This window comes from Camarhynchus parvulus, chromosome 13 (genome assembly GCF_901933205.1).
Source record: "Camarhynchus parvulus chromosome 13, STF_HiC, whole genome shotgun sequence".
Taxonomy (NCBI): domain Eukaryota; kingdom Metazoa; phylum Chordata; class Aves; order Passeriformes; family Thraupidae; genus Camarhynchus; species Camarhynchus parvulus.
Window position 1 is genome coordinate 2,835,644 of NC_044583.1, and position 26,787 is coordinate 2,862,430.

A 26,787-nucleotide genomic window follows, 5' to 3' on the forward strand; every position below is an offset into this window, starting at 1 on the left:
CAGTGTGGTGGGTGTCCCAGCCAGCACCCACAGCTCTAACTGGGTGGCTCTGGGCCCTGGGACCCAGGTTTGTGCTGGCAGGGCTGGGGGAATCCTGTCTTACCTCTGGTTTCTGCCTTGCAGCAGAAGAAGTCGTACCTGGAGCGGAGCGTGAAGGAAGCAGAAGACAACATCCGGGAGATGCTGATGGCCCGTAGGGCACAGTAGTGGCACCCCTGGCTGATCCCCACCCACCTTAATAAAACACAGCACGTGTCTCTGTGGCTGCTCTCCCTGCAGGGGTGTGATGGAGAAAGGGGTGGTGGGAGGAGCTGGGCTGAGGGGCCTGTAGGGCATCCCTGCTGTGCCCTCATCCTGTGGATGCCCAGGACGTGGGCACTGGGAAGGTTCTGCTGGGGAGGGGTGGTGGGGGAAGAGGAAGGTGGGCAGGGCTGGCACGGGCATGGACATGGACACAGGCATGGGCACAAGCACAGACATGGGCATGGGAATCGGCCCAGCCAGCCTGTGCCAGGAGGTCATTCCCACTGCTCCGGGCCATTCGCATTGCCCTCGGTCATTCCCGCTGTCCCGCTCCATTCCCTCTGCCCCTCTCCATCCCCTCATTCCCACTCCATTTCCTCATTCCCGCTCCACTCCCGCTCCATTCCCTCATTCCTGCTCTATCCCCTCTGTCCCGCTCCATTGCCTCATTCCCGCTCCGTTCCCGCCCCGCAGGGCGGGCGGTGCGCGGCCGGACAGCGCCACCGTGTGGCCGTTATGGGCAGCGCAGGGGCCCAGCCCCTTCCGCTCTCCCAGCGCCTCCCGGAGGCTCCCCCAGGTCCCGCTGCCCGGGATCCCGGAGGTTCCAGGTCCCGCTGCCCGGGATCCCGGAGGCTCCCCCAGGTCCCGCTGCCCGGGATCCCGGAGGTTCCAGGTGCCGCTGCCGCCCCCGTGCTGTCACCCCATAGGCACATGGGCGCTCTCACACTCTGGGCTGGCCCTTCGCTGCCCCACCTTCTCCCACCGTGGACGGTGACCCGGGGACTCCACTCCTGATTGCTGACAGCTGCCAGGCTGCCACGGAGGTGACAGGGAAGGTGACAGTGCTCATTCCCAGGGCTCATTTCCCTGGAAACCAGGCCACAGACCTGAGCTTATGGCTGCAGAGGGGGACCCCCCGGAAGAAGGCTCCTGGGGACAGGGAACTGCAAGTGACTCTCATCAACCCCAAACAGATGAGCTTGCCCCAGGCCAGAGCCCCAAAGTGCACTGCTGAGTCCAGAGCTGTGCAGAGCCCCAGGCTGCTCAGCCAAGGGACAGCGAGTGCAATGTCCTTTGCAGGCAGGGTGGGACCCCAGGGTGATCTCCAGGCAGAGCTGGTGTGTGTCAGGGCACCAGGGGGGCTCTGCTCCCAAGGCTGGGGGAGCAGCAGGCTGGGACACATCCCATGGAACCAGCAGCAGGTTTTCCCCACTTTTCTGCAGACAAAAGCTTTGTATCCCTTTTCTGGCCAGGCATGCCATGGGACAGCTTCAGCTCTAAATCCTCAGCACTAGATTAATCCATGGCTTTTCTCTTCTTATCCATTAATTTGCCTCCTGCAAGCTTCTGCTCTGCAGTGTGGGATGATGGATCACAGCTTGGGACCAGCCCTGCCCCAGGAGCTGCTGGGGCACACACAGAGCAGCCCAGCCTGTGCTTCTCCCAGCTCTGCTGGAGAGGGCCCTGGTTCCAGAAGGGAAAAACACAAAGAATAAAAACCTGACTGGGCTGCCCTGTGTGGGATGAGGGGTTTGGAGGTGCCAGACCAAGGACTCCCACCCAGAGAGTGCCCACAGGAGGCCAAAGACAGCACCAGAGGGGATGCCCACCCTGCAGACAGACTCACTGAAACAGCTGGGACCTAGTGAAGAAAAATCAACTGTTGGCTTTAATTATTGCGTACGTCTTCATCTCTAGGGCTAGGAAAATCTCAACTGGTAAATATACATTTCATCAGAATGCCCTTGGCTGAAATACACCATTAGCACATTCTTCAAAGTTACAACAAAAGTCTTAGAAATGTTAAAAAGGGATTTTTTTTTTCCTTTACTAAAATAAAGGAGTGCACCCCCCACCCCGACAAGGCGCTAGGACGGACAGACGGGAACTCTTGGCTGTGCAAAGCAGAGCGTTGATTACAGTAACAGAAAGAAGTCGGGACAGGAGTGGGGAGCCTGCATAGCACTCGGTGAGCGGCGGGGCGGCAGCGGCTCAGGTCAGCATGTCCCAGAGGCAGCAGCAGCAGAGCGCGGTCCAGCACGCCGTCAGGCAGGCGCTCTCGCCCGTGTCGTCCCTCCGCCGCTCCTCCACGACGTACACTGCGGGCACAGAGAGTGTGAGACACGGAGCGGCACCGCAACACACAGAGAGGGACAGGAACCGGGTGTGGCCCGGCCCCCGGGCCAGCTCTGCAGGAGATGCCAGCTGCCCCAGCTGCAGGCACGTCTGTCTGCAGCCTGTCTGTCTGTCCGCTCAGACTGGCACTGCTCAGCCCCCTCGGAGGAGGAGCTGATCCCCAGCACTGCTGCAGCCCTACCACACACAGAACTGCCTCCTTCCCCGGGATGACAGGGCAGGGACCAGTCCTTGTTCCAGCTCTGTGTCCCTCCTGTAAGTGAAGGGACTCTCAGCTCTGTCAGCTCAGCACCCGAGGCACAGGCTAGTGGGTGGCAGTGCAGTGACATCCCCTGGCCAAGGGGCAGGTGCCCAAACGCTCCAGGTATCACCTCATGAATAGAAGCCATCTCTGCCCAGAGGCTCCCGTCAGGCTGCTGGGATTCACTGCACGCTGCCTGCTCGGATTTACTGCACACTGCCAGCTGCTTGAGCACACAGGAGGGAGCCCCAGGTCTGGGTGGAGCACTCCAGGCAGGGTCTTCTACTTGAGGCCAAAGTGCTGCTTGCTCTTTGTGCCAGCTCCTGAGGCCCATCAGGACAGGGGAGCAGTTTATCTTTGGTTCTCCCTCTCTGAGCCCGGGCTGTCACACCCAGAACTGCATCAGTCTGAGGGCAGGAAGGTGAATGTCCTTCCTGGCAGCTTTCCTGGCTCTCATTGCTGTGCTCTGTGTGGGAAATGTGCCCTCACACAGGAGTCCAAGCCAGGCAGGCAGCTAATGCTGGACACACAATGCTGGAGGCAGAAACCTGGGCAGAACACAGCTCATGGCACCAGCCTGGCTCTCCCATGGGCTTGCTCTGTGCCCAGGAAACCCTTCCCCAGTCACTCCTTCAGCTTTGCAGAGCCATGGGCAGAGGATGATGTGCTCCAGCTTACACGATGCCACAACCCTAGCACCACCAAGTGAGGCAGAGAGGGGGAATCCAGTACCCCCCAGTGTCTGTGCTTGGGGACAGCCTGTGCCCGAGCCTCATCAGATTCCCTCTCCTGAGGGGGAATAAAGAGAAGGCATCCTCTGCCCAGGCACAGCCCAGCTCCAGGGGAGCCCCTGCACAGCACTGCTGTCCCCCCTCCCTCTGACCATTCAGGGCCTGCAGCCCTTGCTCCAGGAGTGTCAGCATGGAGGAACCCTTCTCCCTTCAGCCCCAGGAGGAGGTGGCAGTGCTGTGACAGGCTGTGCTGGAGCAGGAGAGGTGCCTGCACTCTCCTCCCTCAGGAGCTGCTGTCCCTGCCCACCTGCAGAGCCCTGGCTGGCACCTCCCAGCAGGAGCAGAGCAGGACCCGATGGAAGCCAGGCTCCCTGTGCTGCTGCCAGGGGGAGGCTGCACAACCTCCTGTCCCCAGCCTGGGGCAGGGCCGTGCCCAGGGCCAGCCCCTGCCACACCCCAAGGAGTGCAGAACAAGGTCCATCATGGTTTGTGAGCCTGGCACCCTGGCTGCCTCCTCCATCCCCCTGAAGGGTGGACCACAGAGCCATCCCATCCTATCCCAAAGGGAATCGGTCACATGGCAGGCAGGACTTTGGTCAGGCCCCTCCCTCCTCCCTGCACTCAAAGCCAAGTCAGGAAGTCTTGCAAAGAGAACATGGAGCCTTGGAGCCCTGACCTTACATAGCAGCTCTGGCCACAGCCTATTCTCCATGGAGAGGTGACCCAGGGCCTTGGTCTGGGCTTTATTCACCTTGTGGATCCAGGAGCTCTAAACAAGCAGCTCTTTGGTGTGTTTGTTTGCTCTAGAAGGTCCTGTTACAATCAGCGGAGGCAAAACACACCAAATTCTCCAAGAGTCCTGTGTAAGATGGTGACATCCCTGTGCTGCAGCCCTGACAGCCCTGGCTACCAACCAGCTGTCAGGTCCAAGCTGTCCCACCTCTGAGCCATGGGGAGCTGGATTGCTGCTACCAGAGCATTGCCATACCCAAAACTGAGGGCTCCAGCACCCTGAGACATCCAGATCCACATGGATCTGGATGCCAGTTAAAATCAGCTGTCCAGGACTGCAAGGAGTTTTTGCCTGAAGTATTTATGATTAATCCATGAGAAGTTTTAAGCTACAGCCAAGTGACAGCGACAGCCAACAAAGCACATCCAAGGCATGTACAAAGTGCTGTTATGAAACACTTGCTGAAATATTGAAGGAAATGGCTTTCCCCAGCCTGGGCCTGTGCAGAGGGAGCCAGGCCTCAGCTGGCTCGTGTTGAACACTGCCCCTCTGCACAAGGGGGTCACAGTGTCCATGGGCATCACCCTGTCCCTGTCCCTGCCAGCCCCCTGGCACTGCTGCCATGGCTTGTGCTGCAAGGGGCTGCCCAGAGCCGGACAAAGGACAGGCACAGCTGGGGCAGGACCAGGACAGGCCAAGGGACAGCAGCCATGTCAAGGCCTTTCCAGGACTCACCATGGGTTTGGGGGGAGCCTTTCTGTTAGAAACAATGAAAAAGTGCTCATGTTTGTTCCCTCTTCTTTCTTCTGCTAAAAGCTGCAAGCCATTTAAACCAGCAGGCACATTGTGGCAAAAGCACCTTTCTGTAAAAACCCTCTGAAAAAAAGCTGTGCTTTTCCCCCATGGCAGGCAGCTGTGGTACTTCAACAAACCCACTCACCTTCCAAGTTCAATGAATGCCCCAAAGACCCCACCTGAAATACACATTTGAGAGGCTGCTGCCTTCCCCTGCAGAGCTCCTCTCCAAGGAGAGAAGTCTCAAGGGCAGCTCTGGCACTGCTGCAGTCTGAGTGCGCACATCACCAACACTGGAAACTTTCACACCTGGAGAGCATCTGGGCAATGCTCTGGGGACAGACAGCCACCCCTCCTCACAGTCTGTGAAGCTTTCTTTGAAGCCACATCAATGCTTCAGGAGCTGCAGCTTTGTCACTGTCACCACACAAATTGCCAGAGAGATTTTAAGCACAGATACAGAGCATTCAACAGCTTTTCTGATCTGGGTGTGGGGCCTGCAGAGGACAGGAGAGGAGCTGAGGGGTGGTCAGCTGTTCAGTTACAGCTACCAAGGCATGCAAGCTGAAAAGCAGCTCAGAGAAAGGCTGGATGAACTCTCACCAGCCTGGAGACACCCCACACCAATCTGCTCCTTCTGGACACCTGGCCATTGGCTTCAGGGCACTAACACAGTGACACAAGTACCTGAGGACATCAAGCACGTGGTAGCAGCTTTACCCACTCCTCCCAGCCCATGCTGGACAAACACAGTGTCAACTCCCCAAACACCATATCCAAACCCAATCCAAAATCTCCCAATGAAAGGAATTGTGATTTTTGTGAGATTCCTCAGTCTCTGAGTGCCTCCAAGCTAAAAGCACCCATTTTTCTGTGGTGAGCCTTATTGGGGATCTCATCAGCTGCTTTGTGCCTCTCTTCTGGCCAAGGCTGGGCCCTCCAACCATCTCCTACAGCACAAGGGGTCCTTGTCACTATGGACAGAAGCCTGGTGGTCCCAAAAAGAAGAGAAACAAGGGTGATTTCTGTTAGAGGCACCAGACAGCACTCAGTTCTAGGCTCCATTTTTGATGGTTTCATTGTTTTTCCTAAAACAGGATGGGAGAAGGTATAAACTGGGAGACCCTCCCAGCTCCTAATCAGCCTTAAAGAGCGTAGAGCACCATGAATCATGCTTACCCTGAAAATGGTATCAGCCCCTGTAATCACACAGCAGTGGCCTGCACAAACCAGTGCAAATAACTCCCACTTTGTTTTTAAAACAAACACTACAATACCTTCTTATTTCATGTACAGTCTGCTTTATCTTGAGCATATACATTTTGTTTCTTCTCACACCTAATTGATATGTTAATCATTAGCTCCACGAAGGAATGAGCTGTACTTTTCAGCCAGTTTGGCATCAGCTAAAACTGTGACCTTAAGAATGCAATGCCCCTCACTGCAGTGCTTTACTGGGTCTGCAAGGATTGCAGTAGAAGGGCTTTGATGCCAGAACCAGTCTATCCTCTCCCAGACTCAGATATCACTGCCAAGGTACCACCTCACCTGCCTGGGGGTGATGATGGTGCCTGAGAGCCCCTGAGCTCTCCCAGAGTGCTGCTGCACACCCCGGGGCCAGGCCCTTGCCTGGGTGTCCCAGGTATGACAGGAATGACACCCAGGCACAGAGAGGCAGCAAGGAGCAGGCTCAGTGCCTGGGCAGCAGCAGGGGGAGAGCACAGCCCAGCACCCACCACCCTCTCAAGGTGGGAGGGCTCAAATCCCAGAGCCCTGAAGTTTTCTCTCTTTGGGCCCAGCTGTGTGCCAGCACACACCCCTCACCTGCACTCCTGGCTATGAGGCAAGGCCTGGGGCACAGAGAGGAAGCAGCAGTGGGTAATTTATCCATCACTGCTTCTGCAGCCCCCAAATCCTTCCTGTGCTGTCAGAATGGCTGTTTGCCATGGGAACAGCTGCTCAGAGCAGGAGTATTACTTAATACCAATCTCATCTGGGAGGAAGAGCACAGCAGAGAAGGGACCCATAAGCCTCTTCCCACTTGTCAATTAAGTGGGTTTTATCACAAGCCACTTCTGCACCAAGAGCTTTGTTTTCTCTTCTACAGCAAGCAAGAAATCTTGCTCACCACCACTCTGAATGATTTTGTGCTGTCTGCAGCAGATTGCTAAGTCAGGTCAGCCTGTGCATCTGCTTTTACCTTCAAACCATTCTCACCCAGGTCCTTGGAAAGCTTTTCTGTTCAGGATGGAGGCCAAAGAAGGGAAAGTCAGCACAAGTATGTCCAAGGGATGCAGAAGTGACAGCAACAGGAAATCAAATGTCCCTGAGCCCCTCTTGGAGGTGCAGTCTGGTCTGCAGACCCAGAGCTGCAGGAGGAAGGACCAGCCAGCCATGGCCTCCCACTTCTCCTGAAATAAACCCCTCACAGCCAGCAAGTGCAGAAGAAAAGATTTCAAAACTGGGGAACAGGGACTAAACTTTCATTTGAGCTGCCACCAAGGCTGCTCTCTGCATGAGGCCTCCAGGGCACAGCCTGGGCACGGATGAGATCTTACTCTCTTGGCAAGGAAGGCATTTAATTGTTTTCTCCTCTCTGAGGGTATTTGCTCATGCCTAACAGCTTCAGGCCTGTTATTTCCCAGCCCCCCAACTCCCTCCTGCCCAGAGGCCTTCCCTGTGTGCAGTCTCTACCAACACCACACTCAGATTTCAGGAAATACCTCAGTACACTGCTGAAACAGATACCAGAGCCAGATGGAAATTCAATAGCCCACTTCCAAGAAAAAAAATCTTCCAAAGCTGCAAAATGCTCAGAACAAGTTTCCCAACTCCCAGCTCCAAACACAAATGGCTACTGCCAGAGCCACCTGAGCAGAAAGTAGGAAATCAGGAAGCAGTGTGTCAGGAAATTAAAATACCACAGAGTACAGGCAGTTCCACCTGCAAATCCCCTCTGCCACCAGACAGGCACTGCTGACCCAGCCCAGATTTCAGCTGGGCTCAAGCAGAAACAACTGATCCACAACTACTCTGACCAGGTATCAGACCTCTCCTCTTCCACAGCCACACGCCTGGGTTCAGCAGGTTTGGAAAATTCCTGCCTTTGTGTTCCTGTAAGGCTGAGCAGCTCTGACACTCACCCCAGAGAGCTGTTCCAGCTTTCAGGAAGCTGAGCAGGCCACACATTTCAGGGAAATCACTGTGCAGGCCAGCCAAGCCAGCACTTTCCAGAGCCAATGCTGCCCTGGGCAGAGCTGCTCCCCTCTCACCCACCAGCCTGGGAGCCAGGCACGGGCTGGGGCTCAGCAGGAACCTGGCAGAAGATTTTCCTGCAGCTGAGCCCAGGGCTGGAAAAGGTTTAGTTTCCTCACCTGAACACACAGGGATGGGATTAAGAGCTCTTGGAGATAATGGAAGTGATACCAATCAGTATTTATGGTATATCAATGTGCCTGGGAAGGGTTCAACCTCTCTAAAAAGCACAAGCATTCCTCACAGGAGTCAGCACACCTTCTGTAGAGTACTCAGGTCTGGGCAGGATGTCAGCAGGCATCAGCCAGCTCTCCAAAGCACAAAACCCCCAGCACACAGATTAGAAAGTGTACAGGAGACATGTCATATGAGAAACAAACTTTCCCTCAGCTCAAATGTACAATAATTCAGGGCTTCAGATTTTCAGCCTGCTTTTAGACTATAATGGATGAGAGATATCTCCCAAAACTACAGATTTTGAGAACTTCCTCTGACATTTTTTTAAATCAGTAAAATCTTAATTTTACTATTAAGGCAAGATGTTTTTAACTTATTCAGCTGCAGGGCTAAAAACAGCACAATCCTCAGCCTGTGTCAGTGCTTACACTGAAAATCAGCATCAGCCCCAGAGTTAAACAAGACCTGGCTTGGAGGGATTTACACAGCACAAACTTCACCTTACAAAGGTCTTGCAAGTGCGTTCTGAGTGACTGACAAGGGGGAGGGACAAAGCCCCGTTTAAAGCAAAAGGGAAGGTGCCCCAGTGAGATCCTCCTTGTGCAGCCCCACAGGGCCAAGTCCCACAGTCTGTGCAGTGCTGGGAAAAGGCTGTGCACAATCTGCTCCTCACCCAGCCTGGTGCCAGCTGACAAGGACTGGAACAGCAGCCTCATTTAAATCAGCCCACACTGGAGCCAGCCTTGGCCTCCTGAGACCAGTATGTCTGAAGCGTGATTTCAGATACTGGACCTGAATTGGGAATAGTTTTCTTTGCATCAGGTTTTTATCAGATTACTCCCTCCTTGGGGGTGAGAAGCAGTGAAGGTGAGCTGAGACAGCAGCCCCAGGACTGCATGTTTGCCAGCCAACAGCCCCTGCTGTTTGTGCAGCCAGGGACAGAGGGAGGGATGATACAGCAGTCCTGGAGCAGAGAACGCTGGGTTTTAAAGCACACTAAAAGAATAAGAAGCAGATAAGAGGACAACTGCCAAGTAAGATTAAATTTTCTTTTTGGCAGGACTCCAGCATCTGGAGATGCAGCTCCTGAAGGTCCAGGAACAGTTAAACTAGGTGAGCTGACAGACTACTTAGGAAGGGTCAACAGACAGAGAGAAAAAGCCTGTGCTCCAAATTAACTCCTGCTGGAGAAGGCTCAGCTCCACATGGTGTGGGAAGCAAGGGGGTAACCACTGAAAGGCACTGGAGAGCCTCACCAGAATGACTCCAATCTCCTCCTTTCCACACAGGGACAGGTAAAGAGGAAAATCCTGCAGCCCTGCAGCAGCAGGCAGTGCCTGTATCTAGGTGACCTGCTTATCCTGCAGCTGGACAAACATTAGGAGGCAGACAGCATCACTGTGACTGTGACTCTTATCACAGCCAGCTTTGCTACAAGCAATCAACTTCCAGAAATAAGATTTCCACCCTGAGTGTACAATGGCTCAGACTCAATCCTGAGCTCTGTTTGCCTTCAGTGCCCGCAGACAGAGCCTGGTTCCCTTTGGCACAGCATGGAATAACCCCATCCATTACATTGGCATGTATCAACGGGGAGGGGGGGGGAGAAATAAAACTGCTCAAATTGCTAGCATCAGCTTCTGCTTTTAGAATTAGTATGTCACTTTGTACTTTGGCTCATTCCACTTCTTTTTAAAGCACACCTTTATCAGCTGCATTACATTTCACCTCCAATTTACATAGACAAGAAAGGACCAGCTGAGCAGTCAGCAGTTACTGTGGTTTCCTTACGCCAGCTGATAGCAAATAATGAAAATACTGGTGGGGAAATGAGATCTTCTGGAATGAGGTATTTTCTTCCTCCCAAGCAAGCCCCTGCTGTAAAGAAGAACCTGCTGCCTACACAATGCTGCACACAGGAACCACATTGCTAAAACTGTGTGTTGCCCAGCTTTGTTCTGGGGCAGGCACATCTGGTGAGGCACTGTGTGGCACATCTGCCCTGTCCCAGGAACTCCACATGGACTTTGTGTGGACAGACACAGAGTCAGCCCTCAGCCCTTGCAGCAGAAAGCTGCAGACAGGGATCAGCATGTCAGTTCCCAGAGCCAGGAAGCTGAATCACACACCCTTAAGGAGAATGTCCCTCAGGCCAGCATACACATCACCACCTCTAAAGGCAAAGGGCAAGCTGTTTATTTCTAATGAACAACAGCCAAGTCAGTTGCCAGCCCTAGCAAGATGTGAGACCTGGGGTTTCTTTGGAGACTTTGGTATCAGTAACCTGGTGAAGCCTAAAAGCCATCCATCCAAAAAACCAAACCAATGAGGGCTTCTGTGCCACCTCAGCCAGTCACCAGTGAGTCTCCAGCTTGCTGCTCCTTGATGTGGAGGAAAACCATTTGCTTTGAGGCCTTTCATACCCTGAGTCAGCTGGGGTGACTCTGAGGAGGTGCAAGCTTGTACTCTATCCCCTCTGGGAGAAAGGGCCAAGGATCATTGGGATCAGCTGCAGTGTCCCTGTGCCACAGTGCCCTATGGGGGTGGCCACATGGCAGTCATATGGCCACACCACTGTCTTAACACAAACCACAAGCTGATTTCTGCAGCCCAGACATCCTTGTGGTTGGCTAATCCTGCAGAGACAGCCCAGAGGGGAACACATGTGTTCTCCTTGTTCAGAGCTGCTCTGGACTGCACCTTCCTCCAACAAGCCTTTAGGTTTGTCCCCCTATCCAGTGGTACCTTGAAAAGGCGGTGACATCCCTTTCTCAGCCATTTGTTGCAGAGCCACTGCTCACTGAACAGCAAGAACTTTCTCTTTCCTGATCTTAGCAGCACTCAGGTTAAGCTGCTTCCCTATTACATCTCAGATGCAGCTTTAATACAGAGAGTGAGGCATGTGAGGATTTTTGACTTCTCCAAAGGCCTGGTAGACAGCCTATGTCCATTACTACTCCTGACAGGCTACAAATTAAGATGAAACAACACCATCACCATAAAATGCTACTTTACCATCAGATTCTGAGAGCTCAACAGTAATTATTTCCATCTGTGTGATCCACTCAAGACCAAAATATGACACATAATTACTTCCACACATTAGCATTAGCACATTGGCTGTGCTCTACACTTTGCAGTCTGCCCACACAGTAAAATAATGGAAAGCATAGAATTTGAAGTATAGCAAATTTCCTAATTTTCACTGTGGACACACATTTACTCAGAAATACTAATGTACTACCTGGAGTAGCTTAATTCATTAGATTAAGCAAAGTCATGTAGGAGAGCAAAACATCCGCTCTGAAAGGAAAGAATCTACAGAGCAGCTCTTCCCGGATAATTGTTTGGAAACACCACAGTAACTGACAAACCTCAGGAAACCACAGTGGACCAGCTAGGCTGACTGCAAGGCCTTGATTAAATTTAGACATCAATTTTTTATATTAGGAGTTCAGCCACACCAACAGATACATGGCACTAGTGTAACAGATTTATAAAAAATTAGCTTTTTTAGAGACAGCCACTCTAAACTAGACACTCCTGGGGTTCTTAAACAAAGCCCCTTTGAAAGCTCTTTTACAGTGTCAGGGCACAAAGATCAGGTTCCAGTTTGACAGACTGGCCAAAAAGGAGCAAGGGGTGGGGGGGGAAAGGGTGTTTAACAGAAGGAGAATGAAGAAAAAGAAAACTTTTGCAGACAAATGTGAAATTATAGCCCTGACTTCACTTTGCAGACATTAATAAATGTGTTTATTTTAAACATTGCCATCCAGAGAGACCTGGACAGGCTGGAGAGGTGGGGGCATGTGAACCTCATGAAGTTCAGCTGGGCCAAGCAGAGGCTCCTGTACCTGGGTAGGGGCAATCCCAAAACACAGGCTGGGTGGAGCATGGATGGAAAGCAGCCTGGGGAGGACTTGGAGCACGGTTAGCTGGATATTGGGAAGAAATTCTACCCTGTGAGGGTGGGGAGGCTCTTGCACAGGGTGCCCAGAGAAGCTGTGGCTCCTCCATCTCTGAAATTGTTCAAGGCCAGGCTGGATGGGGCTTGGAGCAAATTGGGATAGTGGAAAGTGTCCCTGCCCATGGCAGGGGGTTGGGACAGGCTGATCTTTACATTCCTTCCAACTCAAACCATTCTGTAATTCTATCAGTTTTTTACATCTACTTCTGCAAAAGCAGAGCAAATCAGAGGCTCCCAAGGTGGGTTCAGAGACCACCTGTAACTGCAGGAAGGCAGCTCAAGGACGAGATTTACCAGAAGGTTTTTGATTTATGGGTTAGAGTGCTGCTTCTGCAGAGCTGAAGTTGTGTTAGCTTAGGCTTAACAAAATCAAACCTCCTGCAGAACAAGCCTGGGCTCTCAGTGAAAGACACTCAAACACCTCACTGCTTGTCCCCTCCAATTTCTTTGGGCTGGTGCACAGGTTTGTGAGCAGAGCAGAGGACATTCAGCATCATCAGTGCCCTGATCCAGTTTGATATGAGATCCTTCAAGCTTCCAAGGCAACAGAACTGTCTCAAAGCCACAGCCCCTGTGTCCCCTCAGCCCCTGCCAGCACATCCCTTTGTGTGGCTACAGCAAAAAAGCAACACTGGCACCAACCAAAGATGTTCAACATGGGAGACAGGGAGTTGTCCCCTGCCCAGTACTAAGAAACATCTCTTAGCCACCCCAAAACCCCAGGGAAAACCCTGATTACACTTTGAGCACTTGTGGTGGAAGTGGCGGGAAGCATCACCACGCTGCTGCCTCCCCCTCAAAGGCAGGGCCCTCGCTCTGTTACAGAAGAAGTTGAACACATGATTTGCCCTCAATTCAGTTTCTTATTCACTCACACCAACTGTTCACTGCTAAAATTTGGGCCCTCCTGACAGACCCACACCAGACTGTTCAAACCACTGAACAGTCCCACCTCTCTCAGGTGGGATTAAAGGATTAAAGGACCAGAGCTTCCCCTCCTTTCTGTGAGGAGAAGCTCTGGTCCTTTAATCATCTTCTCTGCCTCTGCTCTGGTAATCTGAGCCTGCAGCAAGCCCCAGGAGAGCAGTGGGTGCCAGGGCATACCAATGTGCCACCCTGTGGGGAGGTGGCACACAATGGACCAGCCAGCTGCCAGAGGGAAGGTGTACCATCCTCCCTCCCTTCCCCAGAAATCAGGGTTTTTCCATAGAATGGTAATAACTTCAGAAAAAACCAAAATGCCCAGGAATGAGTAGATCACTTGGACAGATACTGATGGGCTCCAGAAAACTGAGGCCCATTAATTCAGTAGGAATTGTACATTTGAATATTACAAGCTTTAACTATGCAGCCTTTGGCTGAAACTTATCAACCAAGGGACAGGTGGAATGAGAGCTGTGGCAAATCTAAAGCCTGTGCAACAACCTCAGCATAAGGATTCCCTTGAGGAATCAGCAGTGAGGATGCTCAGCAGTATTCTCCAACAACCAGAGAGAGAACTGTGAGAGACGCTACAGCAAAATAAAGCATGAAAACAAGCTGCAAACAAAATGGGCACTTCAAGTCTCCACCCCCTCCAAGGCCATTAGGGCCAGGTGCTGGTGAACACTTTACTTCAAGGTCAGCATGTCCCTGAGGTGGTGCTGCTCAGCCATACCTGTGTTTTTCGGCCCATCTGCGTACACTGGTCCTGGTGGTGGTGGAGGTGCATTCTGCCATCCATACTGGGGATATCCTTGGTAGCCTGGCTGGCCTGGTTGGTAGGGCCCGGGGGGATAGCCAGGGTAGGGGCCAGGGGGGGCCCCTGGCTGCTGGGCATAGGGTGGGTACGGGGCAGTCGGGCCCGGGCCGGGGTACGGTGGAGGATTATCGTAGCTCATGTGGGATGCACAATCTGGCCTGCAAAAGAGGGAAACAAACAGGACAACTGGTTTGCTTTTGTCTGCTCATCCATGACCATATGAGTTCCTTTTCACACTGCTCTCCAAGGGCCCTATGTTGTGTGAGAAACAGACTCCAAAATACCTAGCCAAGCAGCGAATTTATTTTTAACCCCATCACAGGGGCAGGGAGGGAGTTGAAGTGATTTCTCTAAGTGACATAAGTTTAGCTGAGCAGGAGTAACATGCTGCTTTCCAGCCATGCATCAGCTATTCACCTTAAGACCTAAGTCTTGCAGCAGCAAAACAAAACCCTCTGCTTCCACTCACAAGTAAAACACTTTTAAGAGAGACTCAGAAGTGATTATTTCCTGTTTCTGTCAATATTAGAAAGGAAAACAATATAAAAATGCAGCCTGTTCCAGGCATATTTGATAGTTTTGACAGGAGAAGGAGTGAACACAAATGTCCACTACACTTCTGGTAATTGTTGAGGCCTCCAGACCACTCTGGAGCAAGGCTGTATGTGAATAATTTCCTGATGCCACTGCACCCCAGCACGTTGTGTAGTCTTCCAGCCATACACAACCGAATCATTAAGCAGCCACAAGAAATTAGGGCCTTGGGCTCAGCCTCATTCAAAAAGCAACATTAAAGACCCCAGAGAGCTGATGCTCATAAAATCTATGTCATGTATTACTCATGGCACAGCCATCAGAAGACAAGACTGTCACAATACTGCAATTTTAATGAACCTCTAAGTAGCATGACTAAGCAAACCATTTCTTACATTAGGCTCCCGAAGCTTCTCCCAGTCTGAGGAGCAGAAGAGTATGTTAATATCCCTACAAATTCAGGAACCTTCCTGGCTGAAGCAGCTGAACCCTGCTATTTCCTTCCCCTATTACAGGGTGCAGACAGATCACCAGTTCCCCTTTGCTGCACACCTCCTCCCACACGCCACAGGGAGAAACACCAGCAGCACAATCTGCCTCGGCCAGGCTGGCTGCTGCAGGCTGCAGTGGGAGAGGCTGCCCAGCAGGATCCCCTGTGGATGGCACTGGGATGGGCACGAAGCTGGGCTGGGCTCACTGCTCAGCACTGAGCTCCCACTCTCGGGCATGGGCAGCAGGAGCCACAGGCACATCCAGAGAGCTCAGGCTGATACAGACTGAAGGATTCCATCTGAACTCAAATTCAGTGAGCAAATAACAAACTCAGCCATCCCACTGCTCCCCTACCAAGGGGATTTGAGCTGGAACTGCTGGGGGCCACCCTTCTCTGCCAGGACTGGCCATTCACTCCCTTTGGTAGCCAAGCAGGGAGCCTGCCTGGCCTCTGTGCAAGCACCCAGCAGGGGAACATGCCAGAACCCCCTTGGAGCCAGCGGAACCACCCAGGTACCAAAGCAGCTCTGCAGAAAGGGCTGAGTGGGGATCAGGTGTACCTGGTACAGCTCAGAAACCTCTGAACCACCTCGGCACGGCGAGCGGAGCCCAGCGGGGCAGAGGCTGGGCGGGCTGTGCTCGGCTGCCGCAGCCCCTGCAGCAGAGCGAGCCGTGGGTGTGTTTCCAGCCCGCTGTGTGTGTGTTTCCAGCTCCCTGTTTGTTTATTTACAGCCCCTGTTTGTTTATTTACAGCCCTCTGTGTGTTTGTTTCCAGCCCCGGTATGGCCCCGGAGCGCCGGCTGCCCCTCCCCGAGCACAGATGCCAAGGTTCTCTCGCTTGTTTTTACACGTTGCTCCTGCCCGAAGGTCGCCAGCACGATGGTGCCAAGTGGCACTGAGCACACAGCCCGGCACCGAGCACACAGCCTGTCTGATCCCTGCGATCCAGGGGCTGCTCCAAGGGGACAGGGCTGCCCGCCCGCCCTGCAGGACACCGAGAAGCCCTTGAGGCTCACAGGCGGCGGCTGTCACTCACCTGAATTCATCCCAGCGCTCCTCTTGGTGTGCCAGGCACAGTCACAGGATCACAAACATGCTGAGTTGGACAAGGACCATCCAGTTCAATGCCTGGTTCTGCACAGGACACCCCAACAATCCCACTCTGTGCCTGGGAGCATTATCCAAGAGCTCCTGGAGCTCTGGCAGCCTGGGGGCTGTGACCATTCCCTGTTCAGTACCCCCTGTACCCTCTGGGGGAAGAACCTTTTCCTGAAATCCAACCTAACCCTGCCCTGACACAGCTCCAGCCGTTCCCTGGGTCCTGTCACTGGTCACCGGAGTCTCTCTCCTCTTCCCTTCACAAAGAAGTTGTCCCAGCCAACTGCTAAGGCAGTCCTATACCCTGCAGATGATGCCTTTTAACTGCTTTCTCAAGAGTTTTAACGGCTTAACCAAATGCCAGGGATTACAGGAATTTTATTTATAATTGTTTTTTTTTTTTCCCTCACTGCTAGGCTAGCCAGACCACTTAACTGCTCACTTTAAAACTGACAAGCACAACATACACTTAACTCAAGGCTCTTTAACCACTGCACTGCAATGCAACACCCCCACCGAGTCTCCAGCAAGGAAATTCTTCCTTCAGGGAGGCAGGGAAAGGCAGGCAGCAAGCCCTACAACTCACTTCAATGCAATCAATTAGAGAACTGGGACATACCAGGCCACTAATGCTCATCTAACCCAGAAAATTATCCCAAAATAACATCCAAAAGCAAGTTTCCAGGGAAGAACAAGGCCAGAGTGAGTGTGTGTGTGTATACCCACAGACCACTGCATGCTGCAGAGGAACCATTTGGTGCCCAGCCAGGGCCCAGCCAGCCCTGTGAAGCCCCAGGTTCACTCAGCCTCCCTGCCCCAATGTACAGCTGCTGTGCCTGCTCCTGGGCACTGCTCTCTGCCTTGTGGAAAACTGCCTCCTGCCCCATCAGGTCACCCTCCTGAATTTAGGGATGCACCAAACCAGGGAGCTGGCATGTGGGAATGCCCTAGTCCAGATCAGAGAGCCCCAGCCTATTGCCTGCTCCTTGGGCAGGGGACAACCTCTCCATCCATGTCCCCCTTCTCTGTTCAAGGGTGTAATTTCACACCCTAGGTACAAATACATGTGTTTTTATATACACATAACACAAGGCATTCAAAGGCAGCAAACAGACCATGTTTTGTTCATAAACCTTAAGAACTCCCTGGGCTTAGCTTGCTTTGATGAGCACTGTCCAGCTCCAGCACACGCACCTGGATTACTTCAGTTTTTCAAAGTCCTTCTGCCCAAGAGGATGGTCAACTCAGCCCATCCTTTCCAGGGAAGGTTAGTCCTCCCTTCTGTCCCTTCAGATGCATCAATTAATTTATCTACATTCAATATCACTGGTATTTTAGTGCTGAAGCAAGGTTTAAGATAATGTGATTCAGCTGGCTGCAAACTCAAATTCAGACAGCAAATAACCAATTCAGCCATCCCACTGCTGCCCTACCAAAAGATTTGTGCTAGGACTGCTGGGGGCCACCCTTCTCCATCAGGACTGGCCATTCACTCCCTTTGGTAGCCAGGCAGGGAGCCTCCCTGGCCTCTGTGCAAGCACCCAGCAGGGGAACATGCCAGAATCCCTTTGGAGCCAGTGGAACCACCCAGGTACCAAAGCAGCTCTGCAGAAAGGGCTGAGTGGGGATCAGGTGTACCTGGAACAGCTCAGAAACCTCTGAAAGAGCGTGGTAAGAAGAGAGAGCCTGGTTCAAACCAACAGACATGGGGATGAACAAGAAAAAAACTTCACATCAACAGCTCTGCAGAAATGTCTGTGAAATGGTCAGAAGGAGTTAAAAATCCAGTGGCTTGAGCAAACAGGGAAGTGGCAGCATAGGGAAGAAGAAAGAACTACTCGTGTTCTTTGTTTACCAGCTCTGTGTTAGCCGTATCAAAACAGTTTCTGAACAGAAGGCAGGTTTGGAGTGGAGGCAGTAACTGAGATTCCATCTGCTGATATGGGAGAGGTACTGAGGGGAAAACTGGCCAGAATCTACTGACAGCTGTACAGATACCTGGGCAGAGACAGCAGAACAACAGAACAGAAGAAAAGACAGAGATTAAGAAGAGCATATTCCACAAGTGAGGGTAAAGCAACATAACTGAGATTAGGCAAGAGATAAAAGAGAATGTCCAGCATGAACACTTTCAGCAGTCACTGGGGATTTGTCTGTGATGAGTGAGGAAACTCCTGAAGAATTCCTCAAGGCATTCAGCAAACCCAGGAGGTAGCTGTGAAACCAAAGTTCTCGGAAAGAATCTTTCCCTGTCCCCCAGTTTCAGTGCCAGTCATTGCTACACGTACACAAATCCCTACTTGCCCCTTTTGAGCTGTGTGACAACACTGAGATTTCCTTCAGTTTCATGACCTCATGCATGGCTTTACACACTTCCCAGCACTATTTACTCACATGGGTATGTGTTTGTATGGCAGGGCTTTGAATCATGAAGCAGATACTTTTCAGAGACATACCTGAGCTCTTAGTCAAAGGTATCACCAAGCTTTGCTGCAGCTTCTCACTCCAACCAGTAATTCTGTGTGAGCTGCAACCAGGACCAGTCCCTGTGAGGTTGCATCAGAACCGGTATCTGTGGCTTTCCTGGTCAGCACTCTCAGAGGCAAAGCTCAGAAGAAAGAAGCCAACCATCAGTAAAGCCCTTTGCTTTCCATGCACTGCAGGAGGTCCAGCAGGAAGAGCCACTACAGAGCTCAGTGGTCCCTGCACAGCCTCACAAAGAGATTTCCTTGCAAACAAAGAGACTTCCTTGACTGTCACTAAGCATTTGCCCTGTCCGTTGCTGCTTAACAACACAGAAATTGCTAATCCATCTGAAGAGAAAGGCAAACCACGTGCCTATTCCTCCTCCCCACAGCATCAGTACTTTTGCTAAGGGGCAAGTTCATTGGTACATCATTGTTTCCTTAAGTTATATTCAAACTCCTTTGTTCCACACTGCTAAGTAAACATTATTTCCCCTACCCCAACAGCAGGGTTTCATTTTTAAACAAGCTGCTTACCATATCCCAGCCAGAAGGCTGCAAAAGGTCTGCAAAGCAGAAGTCACTGAAGTGTGGTGTTGTATAGAAAATGCACATGACCCCAGATGGGCATGTACACACAGAGGTACCAACAGGCAAGAACCACCATCCTATGGGAGAACATCAGTCCCTCTACAGCTGTAACCTGGCTCTGGCTAAGGCTTAGCAAAAGGTGCAAGTACAGAACTATAATGCTTTGCATTCACTACACACACATATATACTTAGCTAGTCTATTTTGGCAACCAATCCTTAGAGAAACAAATTTCACCATTAGGCTTTGAAAAAAATTCTGATTGCTTCACACTTACTGCCTTGTACAAGGCCAGCAAACCAAGGCAGCTGCTACAGAACTAGTCAGTCATTGCTCCTGATCCTCCTCTTCCAGCACACTCATGAATTTATTATCTTGTTCTTTTTTCAGACCTCTCTCCTGAGCTGAAGACTGTCTGCTTCAACAGAGCCTGCAGCATCCTTGATTATTCTTTCCAGCCAGCGCTGTGCCTTTCAGTGTCACCATTTGTCTAGAAGCAAGCAGGCAGAGTCTCTCTGCACAGTGCCACAGCTGTCTCCTGCTTCCCAGCCCACTCCCAGGGCAGCTCTTCCCATCCATCAAGCTAAAAACAGAGCTCAAGTTGCACTGAATGTCATTGCAGCTGCAAGATCCTTCCAAGTGGCAACAGCTCCTCAGAGCCTGGCACTGCACACGTACAGCTCACCCCACTGCTCACCAAGGGACAGCACAGCCTCTCCCTGAAAACAGCCCCAGCTTCAGCCTGGGGGAGTCTCACCATCCACAAGTTGCCACCTCTAAAACTAGGAAAAAAGGAACAGGAAGCCTAATTTAGATGGCTGTGGGATATGTCACTCCATAAATGCATCCCTATGGCACAGCCTGGGGGTCTGGACAGGGAGGACTTTTGGTCAGAGGGTAACATGATGCATGAAAACAACCAAGAATGAAGAGAATAAGGGAAAGCACGTTGGAAAAACACTTTTCTGTTAGCACAAGGGGGGCCCAAACAAAGAGCCTGCCAAGATGACCCAGTTTCACCCTTTTCCCTCCTCCAAAAGGCCACGTACAAGGCTGGTGCTCCCAAATATCTCTTGAGGTCAGACTAATTATGGTCACCATAATTATTGGCCAAATGATGGGAGAGCAGTAGGAATCTGCTTCGACCTGTTGGCACCTTGTTACCTTGGCAAAACTGAGGAGAGCATGCATAAAACCATCTGCATTTTTACACAGTAGGTGTTCACAGCTACTAATTCACCGGCAAAGAAATACCAGTCCCTATGGACAGCTGCCTGCAAGTCAGATCCTTCAAATGCAATCTCCAGTGCAGGCAAATCCAACTTTGCAAGTGGGGTGAGAGGGCAACCTAACCAGGGTGCTGAAACAGGGTGAAATGCCTTCTCTTGCATAGGGAACAGTGCAAGAAACAGCCCTATGAAAACAAACACCGGATTAGTAAATTAAACAAACAAACCAACCAGAGAAAATTAGCAGTCTGGAACACAGAAGAAAACCCCCCACAACAACCCAAAAGCAATTAGCAGATTTCCGGAATTGAAAGGTGAGAAGTTGCTTGTTTTTAGGACAGCAGAACAAGCATTGCACCTCGTGCTGCTGTGGTCAGGAGGAATCACGTTTTGGGTATGGCAGGTATTGATTCAGCTGGTCTTTACAGAGATGAAGGTGGAGGGCAGGGTGAGAGGCCAGACCCTGAGAAGGACAACTGGGGCACCCTGATGTAACCCACCCCTTCCAATGCCTGCAGCACTAGGAAGCAGTTTTCCAATACGCAGCTCTAATGGAAAGTACATTTAACATCAACAATCCAGCTCCTGGCAACCAGCCTAGCATTTAAATTACATTTCATATGAACAGTATCCAAATGAAAAAGAGCACAAGTGGCTTTTAAATGGCACTGGCTCAGTGTTTCCCTCTTACCAGCTTATTTGTCAGCTCCATTTACTGATTGTATGAAAGGTATGTTAAGAATAAATTGAAAGAGATTCCATTCTTGCTCAGTTTGCTTCCAGGAAAAGCTTCCTCCCTGGTTTGCCCTCCCACTTCACCAGGTAGTTCCATCAGCCTAGACTAATAGATGAGGGGGAACAAGAGCTGCCCCCACTTTTTCTGACAAAAGCTGTTTGAAACTACTTTAACTTACAAAATGTAGATGTAGGCAAAAGCAAAAAGCCCAGCTTTGTTCTGTAAAAGGAAAAGCTAAAACCCACTCCTCTGTTCAAGCCCATTTCCCTAAGAGGTGTCCTGGATCCCAGGACACTCCTAGTCCTTGGGAAGAGGGGCTTTTCCTCATGTTTAGTTGAGTCCCTGTCAGGCATCTCCTGCACAAAACAACCGCTGCTGCTCATGTGGCTGAAGCCACCAGGTCAGACAGCTCTGTGCAGTGAGCAGTGGTTTGGATGAACAAGCATCAACCTTCCTGAGCCAGGTATTCCCTCCTCCTGGTGTCCTCCAAACCCTCCTGAGATCTGAAGTCTCCCCATGTGTGAAAATGGAAAGTGCAAATGATGTTTGAGGCTGACACTGGTGTCTACAAACCATCCCAGCTCCTCAGTCCCATTGTCTGCTCTGCCCTCTTGGCAAAAACATAATGGATATGCACATTTCCAGGTGATTTTGGTTTCAGAAACCAGGATTTGATCAATGCTAAAGGGCTGTCATGCTGACAGTTTTTGCCTCAGAGGCAACATCCCCTGTGGAGTTTCAGAGTCACAGATCTCCACAGAGCTCTTACCAATGCACCCTCACACCCACACAGCATTGTACGCCCGGATTTTCCTTCTTCAGACAAATTTCAATGTCTCATCAATTGTTACCAACACACAAACCTCTTCAGAAACACCACCCATCACGTACTGCCTGTCCACTGTCTACCTACATGTTCTGCATGGCAGAAGGAAAGTATGAAGCTGATATAATTCCTACAATACAGCATTAGTGGAAAAAACCCAAATCCAATGCCCTGCTACTATTACTACATGAACTGCAACTTTATGGGGGGGAAATTGTGCAGTTTTTCAGACATCTGATGAAAGCCTTTAGATGAAATATACTTTAACACCAGGAACTAACAATTACAAAGATGGAAAGCATCATTTCACAGTCCCTCAGGTGGTGTCAGCCATGGTACTTGTTGCTGACACACCAAGTGAGACTCTGCCCAGGTACAGCAGTGCCTGGGGCAAAACACACCAAAAAGCAAAGTCCTTTACTGAAATAAGTTCAGAGAGAAGCATCAACATCTTGATTTCAGGTTTTGAATGCTTTGGCATGCACTGCTCTTGTTCAAGTCTTTGTATGATGTGTTGCCTTAGATAATTCTGGAAATACACAACTATAATTTGCTGTTAAAGTGGTGTACTGACTGTTTTAAGGTGCAACAAACACCAAAACAACAAAAAACTCAATGAAAACACCTGATTGTCAGGTAAAACTAGAGCTGCAAATAACAGTTAAAGCAAGCAGCTTTGTTGGTCTAACTGAGAACGTGAAAGAAACAGTTTGACGGGCAAGAAAATTAGTAAGCACAGATAATACATTTGTATGTTATTCAGATAATACATTTGTATGTTATTCAGTTCTGACAGCATTCCAGGCATGGAACAGCAGCAGTCTTTCAGGAAAACTTCCCCAGCTCTGAAACACTGGTGGATTAAGTGGGAGATACCACCCAGAGCAGGATGATTTTCCAGCACCTCAAGCAGAAGCACACACAGCTCCCAAGGCACAGCTATGTTGCTGTGTGCAGACAGAAATACAGACCTTTTCTACAGCTGAGATCTCATTACTCAGAAAGAGATTTCCACGATAGGCTGGAAAACGGAATGAGACTGAGATTTCTCCACCCCCCTCCACGTTTTCTCACTTTTTCTGCTTTTCCATATCTTTCATGTGGCTCTGACATGATGCTTTACTTTGCCTGTAGGGCGTATGCAAAAATCCTCTTTAATGTCTGCTTGTCACGGGCCACTCCCAGATTCTCCCAGTGGTCCCCAAACCAAGAAAGCCTTTGCCTTACCCTGTCAGGGGCTGAAAAACTTCCATGCATCAAGGGACTGCCCTAAATAGCTGGTAAGACCAAATAATACCTCAAGAATACATCATAATCCTAGTATGGAAATCTCTCTCTCTCTGATATTTAAGTGACAGAAACAGCAGCTTTTGTTCAGCATAAGGAATACAACAGGAGGTCCATTCCCCAAAGCTTCTGCAAAGCCAGCCAGCTGTGGGCAAGCACTGGAGCACAGCACTGCTCCCTCCCAGGGCAGGGTGGGGATGGCAATTCCACACACGGGGATCCCAGCTGGGAAGGGCTCCCAGGACACAGCACTGGCCTGTCCCTCAGCAGGGCTGTGAGGCCAGGCACTTCAGCAGGAGCCCTGGGGAAGGCAGGCTCTCCCACGCTGCACTGGGCAGGCTGTCGGGCTGCCTGTGGGAAGGCAGGCAGGATGCCAGGCCTGGCAATACCGACAGCCTGCCTGAATGACTCGGATCCTTCCTATCTTCCCCTATTCCCAGAAATGACGGTGCTATTTTCTACTCATTGAGCCATTGGCTTTGAGGTCAGCAGCAGGAAGTTGAGAAAGGCAGGATACACAGCCCAGAGAGTAGAAAATGTCAATACTGACAGTAGAGAATGAGTGAACCTGCCCATTCAAGGCTCCACTGCCCAGGAGAAGTTTTCAGGGAGCCCTGACAAGCTTCCAGCCGTGCCACAGCGAGATCACAAATGGGACAGGAGAAATGCTGACCTGTTTCTTGAACATCCAGAGTTACACAAACTTGCTCTGCCCTTGTAGAAAAAAACCAAATCAGGTAACATATTAATCTGATCCTGCACAGAAGTACCTGAGAACAGGCAGCTCCTCTGTTTAGGGCACACAAAGCCCTCCAGGTCCTTCTCCATCATCCCAGTGCAATGCTATGAGCAGGAACATCTCTGCTTACACTCACTGAACACCTCTGGTTTTCTGAGCAGCAAACCACTGCCAATTTTAAATGTAGCATGGCCCTGGGGGACACAGGGCAGCAGAACAGCAGAGCTCTCTGCTCTGACTGACACCAGGGCATGGCCTCACAGGGTCTGCTCAGACACACAGAGCCCCCACCCGTGTCAGAGCCACTCCTTTACAGGACAGGCTCCTCTTCGACCTCTGCTGCAAGGACACCCACCAGCCTCTGCAGATTATCAGTTACAGCTCTCACACCCTTCGGGGAATGACAAATCAGTATTTAACAAAGATGGCCTTTATAGCATGTGAATAAGGGGAAGAGGGTAGCAGACTTTGTGGTGCAAGAAGTTCCTGTGCTTTGAAAAACCACATTCTGCGCAGTAGGAGATTATTATCTAACATGCGCATTAATCCCTGACTGTCCCCAAAAAGCACTGAAATGCGATCAGAAAAATTTATAAAGTCTCAGTGTTTTCAGCCTCCTCCTCAGCCTACCTGATATAGTAATGTTATTATTATCATCATCAAAAATTTCTAGGAAGAGTCACTTATTATTTAAGCAACTGATGAGAAATTCCCCATTGCTAGTACAGCAGCACTTCCCACACCTTGTATCCTATCCCTGTATTTACACAGCACAAGGAGAAGGCAGCTGCTCAGCACAGTCATTATAAGTCACCCACACTCACTACCTTACCCAGACTTACCCTATTTACAACCAGGTTGTTCAGACACGTCTCATAGTACAGGCATCAAAAGCAAAAAGCATCTTTTTTTATCCTTTCAGATAAAGCTAAACACAAGGCTGGGATGAGTGGCACTAGCCTGGTCAGAGAGGGGCTGCCCACATCCATGCGGCAGAGACAGCCGACGAGTCCTCTCCGTCCCTCAGTCTCCTATTTCACCGTGACATTTAATTATCCAAATGAGGTGTCCTCAGCTATAGCAACAGAAAACATAAATCCAGGACAACCATAACGGCTTTAAAGACACGATGCAGCACTATTATTTTTACTCCGAGTGCTGCCATACCTCTCGCTGTACACTAAATAAGCCTGAGCATCAGTTCCACCTGTGCCCACCCGCTCTGGGTGCCCGCCCTGGGTCACGCACGGACGGCCTCAGCCGGGCAGCGCCGCGTTCCCCGCGGACAGGGCAGCGCTGGGAGCCCCAGCCCCGCTCCCCGGGCCGGCCTGGAGCTGTCCGGGGCAGCCCTCGGACAAAACCCGCACAGCCGGCGCTGCCAGGCAGGGCGGCACCCCCGGGCTGGGGGGGTTCACCGGGCCGCTCCTGCCGCGACCCCTCCGCAGCGCTGTCCGCAGGGCGGGCACGCAGCGCGGGCTGCGAGGGACGGGACGGGTCCGGCCCTTCACCCCCGGGTGCCTTCCTCCGCATGCTCCTCATCCTCCTTCTCGTCCTCATCAGTCCCGCGCGGCCCCGCTCCCCCCACCCGCCGCAGCTCCCACCCGCCCGGACCGAGCCGAGCCGAGCCGAGCCGAGCCCGGCCCGGACCCCCGGCCCCTCACGGAGCCCCGGTACCTGCGCCCTGCGCGTCTCGCGCCGCCGCCCGCACCTGCTGCGCACCCCGCGGCACGGTGACGTCACGGAGGCAGGCCACGCCTCCTCCGACCGGGGCGGATACGTCACTGTCCGAGCCCCGCCCCAGGGGGCGTGTCCATGATGGGGGCGTGTCCAGGGGAGTGACCAGGGCGGTCCCGGGCCCTGTCCAGCAATTGCCCCTGTCCCTGTCATTGTCCCTGTCCCTGTCCAGCTACTGCCCCTGTCCTTGTCATTGTCCCTGTCCCTTTACAGCTACTGCCCCGTCCCTGTCATTGTCCCTGTCCCAGCTACTGCTCTTGTTTCTGTCTGTGTTCCAGCTACTGCCCCTGTCCCTGTCATTGGCCCTGTCCTTGTCCCAGCTATTGCTCTTGTCCCTGTCCCTGTCCCAGCTATTGCCCCTCTCCCTGTCCCAGCTGCTGCTCTTGTCCCTGTCCCTGTCCCAGCTATTGCCCCTGTCCCAGCTATTTCCCCGTCCCTGTCCCTGTCTGTGCCCCATCCTAGCTACTGCTCTTGTCCCTGTCCCTACCCCATCCGTGTCCCAACTATTGCCCCTGTCCCTGTTGTTGTCCCTCCCCTGCCACAGCTACTACTCTTGTCCCTGTCCCAGCTATTGTGCCCTGCCCCAGTCGTTGTCCCTGTTCCAGTTACTGCCCCTTGTCTCTGTCCCTGTACCTCTCCCTGCTCCGTCCCTGTCACAGCTATGACCCTTGTCTCTGTCCATGTCCCATCCCTGTTCCTGTCACTGTCCCTATCCCAGCCCCATCCCTGTCACAGCCACTGTCCCTGTCCCCGTTCCTGTTCCTGACCCAGCTGCTGCCTCTGTCCCTGTAGCTCTGCATGTCCCTGTCCATGTCCCTGTCCCTGTCCCTGTTGCCCCGGCCGGGCAGCAGAGTCTCACCAGGGACCCACTTGCACAGCAGGGCTGGGTTGGTCCCGCAGCGCCCATAAACCTCGCCCTCGCTCCCCTCCCTGCGGGGCCGGACGGGACACCTGGCTGGGGCCGGGACACCTGGCTGGACACCGGGACACCTGGCTGGGACCGGGACCTTTGCACGGGCGCTGCCGCCTGCTGCTGA

The 26,787-nt window shown here is 51.9% G+C and overlaps 2 protein-coding genes across 3 annotated transcripts in view; one reads left to right on the top strand and one right to left on the bottom strand.

The window, feature by feature from the left end:
* PFDN1 (prefoldin subunit 1) overlaps positions 1-263 on the top strand; it is a 31,268-nt gene extending 31,005 nt beyond the window's left edge. Inside the window, exon 4 of the mRNA XM_030957322.1 lies at positions 124-263. Coding sequence (XP_030813182.1) covers positions 124-207 — 84 coding nt within the window. The 3' untranslated portion in view covers positions 208-263. The remainder of the gene's footprint in view (positions 1-123) is intronic.
* A 1,578-nt stretch (positions 264-1,841) lies between these two features.
* Positions 1,842-25,796, bottom strand: CYSTM1 (cysteine rich transmembrane module containing 1). Of its 2 annotated transcripts, none has more exons than XM_030957268.1 (3): positions 25,691-25,796; positions 13,936-14,177; positions 1,842-2,342 (listed from the first exon to the last, which is right to left on the bottom strand). In XM_030957268.1, the coding sequence occupies exons 2-3, from the start codon at positions 14,156-14,158 to the stop codon at positions 2,236-2,238; spliced, it is 330 nt and encodes a 109-aa protein (XP_030813128.1). In that variant the 5' UTR covers positions 14,159-14,177; positions 25,691-25,796; the 3' UTR covers positions 1,842-2,235. The 2 variants fall into 2 exon arrangements, with proteins under 2 accessions (XP_030813128.1, XP_030813129.1); XM_030957269.1 differs by having other exon boundaries at positions 25,725-25,751.
* Between the last annotated feature and the right edge of the window lie 991 nt (positions 25,797-26,787).

What these genes read in the sequence shown, in the direction of transcription:
- CYSTM1 (XM_030957268.1), bottom strand. Translation starts at nt 14,158, where the DNA reads ATGAGCTACGATAATCCTCCACCGTACCCCGGCCCGGGCCCGACTGCC. An exon ending in AGATGGGCCGAAAAACACAG is followed by an intron (nt 2,343 to 13,935) that starts GTATGGCTGAGC and finishes CTGTGCCCGCAG; the next exon opens with TGTACGTCGTGGAGGAGCGG.